Source organism: Echinops telfairi, unplaced genomic scaffold (genome assembly GCF_000313985.2).
Source record: "Echinops telfairi isolate 266 unplaced genomic scaffold, ASM31398v2 ScPeMD7_25;HRSCAF=90, whole genome shotgun sequence".
Lineage (NCBI taxonomy): Eukaryota > Metazoa > Chordata > Mammalia > Afrosoricida > Tenrecidae > Echinops > Echinops telfairi.
In genome coordinates this window covers 33,334,794-33,340,752 of record NW_022103922.1, presented here as the reverse complement: position 1 = coordinate 33,340,752, position 5,959 = coordinate 33,334,794, and the positions used below count along the sequence as shown (strand labels likewise).

At 58.2% G+C, this 5,959-nt stretch overlaps 1 protein-coding gene across 4 annotated transcripts in view; it reads left to right on the top strand.

Moving 5' to 3' along the window:
* The first annotated feature begins 647 nt into the window (after positions 1–647).
* Positions 648–5,959, top strand: part of TPM2 (tropomyosin 2) — an 8,131-nt gene continuing 2,819 nt past the window's right edge. Inside the window, exons 1-6 of one of the 4 annotated variants that reach the window (XM_004712405.3) lie at positions 649–844; positions 1,209–1,334; positions 5,142–5,275; positions 5,365–5,482; positions 5,579–5,649; positions 5,749–5,824. In XM_004712405.3, the coding sequence (XP_004712462.1) occupies positions 731–844; positions 1,209–1,334; positions 5,142–5,275; positions 5,365–5,482; positions 5,579–5,649; positions 5,749–5,824 (639 nt within the window). In that variant the 5' untranslated portion in view covers positions 649–730. Of the gene's footprint in view, positions 845–1,208; positions 1,335–5,141; positions 5,276–5,364; positions 5,483–5,578; positions 5,650–5,748; positions 5,825–5,959 lie in introns of all 4 variants that reach the window. The other 3 variants (XM_004712402.4, XM_004712403.2, XM_004712404.4) reach the window with 3 other exon arrangements.

Sequence of the window (5,959 nt, the reverse complement as noted above, 5' to 3'; positions counted from 1 at the left end):
CAGGGCGCCAGGGACTGGGGTGGGAGGTGGGGGTTCCCCCCTCAGAGCAAATCAGAGGGCCGACTCGCTCCCTGCCTCAGTTTCCCCGCGTCTCCATGCCACCACCGAGGTTAACGCCAACCTAGGGGCTGAAACTCCGGGTAAACTGAGGCTCTTGACCTGCAGAGGCGCTCTGCCTCCGCAGAGACATTTAATCCGGAGGGGATTTACAAGAAATTTCTAAATTAAGGGCAGCGGCTGCCGCAGCTGGTGGGGGTGGTGGGACACCAGTCCCTACGCCGGGGCAGCTGCCGTGAGCTCACGCCCCGAAATAGCCCCAGGGGCCCCAGCGCAGCTGCCAGCCGGCCTCAGCTGTCACTCAGAAACAGCGTCGAGCCCCCAGCCCGAGGGCCCCCTCTCCTCGGCAGTGCCCGAGCCTCCCCAGGCCCCCACTTTCCCTTCCGACGGCTGGGGGCGGGCCCCGAGAGGGAGGCGGGCCCGAAGGGGGTGGGCGCAGGGGGTGGCCGCGCCCCCCAGCCTGGCTGTGCTTCTGCCCCTACAAGGTTTGCGCGGCGGCGGGGGAGGGTCCCGGCCCCCGGCTCCGCCCGGTCCCTCCCTGCCTTTTAGGCGCCCGCTCTGCGTGGACATCCCAGTCCCGCCGGCCTTCCTCTCCCACGGTCCGTGCGCCCGGTCGTCTCCAGCCCCATCAGCCCGGTCCACAGCGCCCCCGGCCCGCCCCCTCCTCGCAGCCATGGACGCCATCAAGAAGAAGATGCAGATGCTCAAACTGGACAAGGAGAACGCCATCGACCGAGCTGAGCAGGCCGAGGCCGACAAGAAGCAAGCTGAGGACCGTTGCAAGCAGGTGGGGGCCCAAGGAAGCCCCTTCCCTGCCCACGGTGGACAGAGTGGCCCCCTGCCCCGTGTCCACCAGCTCCAAGACTCTTGTCAAGGCTTTTCTGTCCACGGGTTGGACACCTGGTCCTTTACCAGACCACCCATCATCTCACCCACCAGAGCCTGGGGAGGGGGGGGGGCAGCCCACCTCTGCCCACATAGGGCAGTGATGGGCCCTGCTCCTTGGCCTTGAGGTTTTCCCCGTGGTCCAGCTCCTCCTTACACCCCTGACTGAACTGCCCCCTCCCTCTTCCCCATACCCTCACCCCTGTCTACCTTCTGGGCCTGGGCACCCCTGCCCAGCCCGGCTGACCGCAGCCCTTCTGTCCCAGTTGGAGGAAGAACAACAGGGCCTACAGAAGAAGCTGAAGGGGACGGAAGATGAGGTGGAAAAATACTCCGAGTCTGTGAAGGATGCCCAGGAGAAGCTGGAGCAGGCTGAGAAGAAAGCCACCGATGTGAGTGAGGGCTGGGGTTCCGCGGCAGGAAATCGTGCATGGGATGCGTTAGGGGCTCCAAGCGTTGGATGGGGGTCAGGGGACCAGGTCTTCCCAGCACCCAGGCAGAAATAATTTCCTCCCAGGGCAAGGTGGCACCAGATAATCCCCTAACAGCAGCCTAAATGAAAACGACCCACCACTTTCCTCAGAAGACTTCTCTTAGATTTGAACTCTCAGAATGCCCAGTGGGCAAACGAGTCATCTTGGGGGCAAATGGCATAAGAAAGTACCAGCTACCTGTTAGTCCTCCAGCAGAAAATGGAAAGGAAACGGAAGCCGTGGTGCCAGTGAGGTTCCTGGGGACCATGGCTGTGAGGTGTTGGTAGATAGGAACAGGATCAGACGCTGGCTTCAGTTAAACTCCTGAGGGGCCTTTAGAAATTCCCTGGCCTTGACCTTTGGCTCCAACAACCCTGCTGTGCACTGGGGCCCCAGCTCAAGTTCTAATGGCTCCTCATTTACCCTCATTAAGCTGTTAGCCTCAAGACCGTGCCAGGCCACCAGGCAGAGGGACAGGGCCAAATGCCACGGCCGGCCACCTTGGCAGTTCCTACCCACTCTGAAATTTCTCTGCCCACCTCCCACCCCCAACCCAACCAGACATCTGCAGTCCTCCCTGCCATTCCCCAGCCCCCACTTTGAGGTAGGAGAATGGCTATAGGGACGTGTAGTTTCACCAGTCCCTGCCATAGTTGTTTTCAATTCAGATGAGCCTATGGTTGGGGGTGTATGGGATGGGGGTGGTGTAGCATAAAGCCTGGTCTGAACATCAGAAATGATGTCAGCATCTGTGTTACCTCTTCTCCATGATGCACCCTTCCCCCCTCCCCCCCAATTGGGTCTCTCTGACCTGCAGCCTTGGGCTTGGGTTCTCCACCAGCCCTGGCACTTGGGAGGGGCCTGACCTGCAGCTGCTAGGCAAGACGACCCTGGGCATCTGATGCACTATAAATAACCACGGCCCAGTGCAGCTGGAGGCAGGACTGGAAACCCAAGGAGTTTGGTGGGGGCAGGAGGGGAGGAGGGGTGAACAGGGACAGAGCAGAGAGACAGGGCAGCAGTGCCAGGAGCCGACAGAAAGCATTGCCCAAACTCACTGTGTGACCTTGAACACAGTACAGAGTGCCAGTCTGTGATGGGACCCCAGGACTTCCCAGACGAGTCATTTCATCACACGTATACACCCCCAACCAAGAAGAGGGTTTTCCACTTACAGAGTCTCATCTCCTTCTAGAGGAGACCCCAGTGTCCCTAGCCATTCTTCCCACCCCCCAGTGCTGTCTGCAGACTCTCTCCACACTGAGTCACTCGGCCCTGTGCCTGTGATGGGCTCTTGTCATTTTAGGTGGCCAAGCTCCAGGTGTGCTCAGCACCTACAGGGCCAGCTCCGCTCCACAGTCTATGTAGGGTACTGATCTCTCCCTGTCCTGCAGGGCCACCCAGGAACTGCTTTCCAGCCTGTTAGCCCCTGGCACTGCTACCTGACAGTGCCATCTTTTTCCTTCTCAAAAACCAAGCCAAATGCATAGCCGTCAAGTCCATTCCAGCCCCTAGGGACCTGAGAGGACAGGACAGGATTGCCCCCACGGGCTTTCTAAGACTGTAACTCTCTTTACGGTCTTGATGGGAATAGAAAACCTCATCTTTCTCTCTCGGAGAAGCTGGTGGTTTCAAACTGCTGACCTTGAGGTTAGCAGCCCAATTTGTAACCACTATGCCATCAGGGCCCTCCTTCCCCTCTCCTCGCTCCTTCTTTATTGGCTTCTATACCCCCCACCCTGGTCTTTTCTCTTCATTCTTTCATCTCAGGGTTCCTGCTCTCTGTGTGTGAGTGAGTCAGGGAGTGCTGGCACCGTGGGCAGCATGTTCGAGTGCTTCTGTGTGTTGTTTCCCCCCCAAAGCTTCAGTGCTGCCACGTCATAGCGACCCTGTAGGACAGAGTACAGTGACCCGAGAGAGTTTCCAAGGCTGTCAATCTTTAGGGAAGTAGACTGTCACTCCTTCCTCCCACACAGTGGCTCGTGGATTCTGAACGATGACCTTTCAGGTTGCAACTGAGCACTCAACCACCATGCCACCAGGGACCCTGTAAGTCACTTCACGCGCTTCCTGAATCCTCATTAGAAGTCCTTGGGAGCTCTACAGAAAGCCCCCACGCTGGAGATCCCCGCTCGGTGGGTCTCCTGTGGAGCTGGAGAACTGGTTTGGTTTGCTAAACCTCCCAAATGGTCCCGCCGAGTAATCAGCTCTTCGAAGTGTACTGTATGATCTCCAAACAGCCTTCTGAAGGAGGAAATATTATCGTCAACTCCAATTTCTAGAGGAGGAAACTGAGGCTTAGAGAGGCTAACTAAGTTGTCCAAGGTCACACAAGTGTTGAGTGGCTGAGCCGTGGCTCAAAGACAGCGCTCGGACTCAGAGCCAGCGCTCTTCACGCCAGACCTCCCTGCTTCGCTCGCTGGCCTGTGTTGGCAACTCTGCCCCCTCGAGCCCTGGCATCGCATGGGCCTTCTCCAAACCCTCCGTGAGACTGAGGACAGGTAGACTTCTCTCATTGTGCTTTGCAGGTAGTGCTTTCCAAAAAGACCTTCGCACAAGTTGAAGGTCTGTGGCAGCCCTTCACAGAGCGAGGCCGCGGATGCCATTTTCCAACAGTGCATGCTCACTTCATGTTTCTGGGTCACACACATGTTGGTAATTCTCATAGTATCTCAAAATTTCCCATAATGCTCTTACACACGCTGCAAACTACCTACCCACTCACAGCGAATGCTGACTCACAAGAGCCCGATAGATGGTTTCTGAGGCTGGAGTTCTTTATGGGAGCTGACAGTCTCAACTATGCCCCCCAGAAGGGCTGGGGGGTTTGAACTGCCAACCGTGGGGTTTACCAGTCCAGGGGTTACCCAGCAGTGCCAACCGGGCTCCTTGAACAGAGGATCAAACCAAACCAAACTCACTGCCATTGAGCTGCTACAGACTCCGAGCACAGGGCAGAACGACCTCTGTGAGCTTCCAAGACGCAACTCTTGATGAGACTGGAAAGCCCTGTCTTTCTCCTGTGGAGCCACTGGTGGCTTCGAACTGCTGACCTTCTGGTTAGCAGCCCGGATGACTTTTATTTTGTTGTATTTTTTATTCAAACAATGTTTTAGCCTAGATGACTTTTAATTACACTGGGAAACAGACAGACAAACAAAAAAGTGAGAGATTCATTCTTAAGTCTCAAGCGGAGCCCGCCATAGATCGGAGGTATACCTGTATCTGTCACTCATACTGTCCTGCCCCCCGCTGCCGCCCAGCCTTGGCTAGCAAGCTGTGCAATAAGCCCTGGATGTTCCACACAGGCTGGGCTTGCCTCCCAGGCCCATCGCTGAGTCCCCTTGGCAGCAAGTGACATCATGCCACTTGATTCAGCGATTGGCTATCTTTAGCAGCAGTGGGGTGTGGTCAGCCTAATCATCCACCACCTTACCTGGAGCAGGCCTTGCAGTGGAGGAATCAGGGGAAACTGAGGGGGGCGGGGGGAGCAGCCTGCAGTGACTCTCATTCCTCAGGAGACTAACTATGCACGGTGTTGGAAGAGGCCCGGGGTGCCTGGGACCCAGAATCTGGGCAGATGGTAAGTTGGGAGAAGAATACAGGTTGAAAGTCCGGAAGCCAGGAAGGCTAGGTTCTTTCTGGCGATACTCTCGGCATCCTCTGGAGCCCCCCGGAACCTCTTCCAAGACAAAGCCTGTCTGACCTCTGACTTTTGACCCGCAGGCCGAGGCAGACGTGGCCTCCCTGAACCGCCGCATCCAGCTGGTGGAGGAGGAGCTGGACCGGGCACAGGAGCGTCTGGCCACGGCCCTGCAGAAGCTGGAGGAGGCGGAGAAGGCCGCTGACGAGAGTGAGAGGTGGGCAGGGCAGGCCCTGGGAGCTGGCCGCCGGAGGGAGGGCCTGTCTCTGCTTGCCCTGACCCCACCTACCCCCTCTCCCTCTTCAGAGGGATGAAGGTCATTGAAAACCGGGCCATGAAGGATGAGGAAAAGATGGAATTGCAGGAGATGCAGCTGAAGGAGGCCAAGCACATCGCCGAGGATTCCGACCGGAAATACGAGGAGGTGATGGCCCTGCCCCACTGCTCCCTTCTCCCGCCTGCACCCCAGGATGTCCTGCTGGGTCCCCTCTGAGCTGCTTCTGCTGTCCCCGCCCCGCAGGTGGCCAGGAAGCTGGTGATCCTGGAGGGAGAGTTGGAGCGCTCAGAGGAGAGGGCTGAGGTGGCTGAGAGGTAAGGGGAGCTTGCTTGGATGGCTGCTGGGGAGGCAGGTGCCCAGGCTCAGGGCCAGGGGCCAGGCCCAGTCCTCTGACGCCTGCCCGCTGCCCCCAGTCGAGCCAGGCAGCTGGAGGAAGAACTTCGAACCATGGACCAGGCCCTCAAGTCCCTGATAGCCTCAGAGGAGGAGGTAGTGGCCTTTCTGGGCACTGGCGGTGCCCTCCCTCCTCTGCTCATCCACCCCTCCTTCTCAGGCTGCTCTCTCAGGGGGGGACATCGGCTGGTTGGTTGGGAAGGGCCTGGGCTTCTACACGCTGCTGCTCAC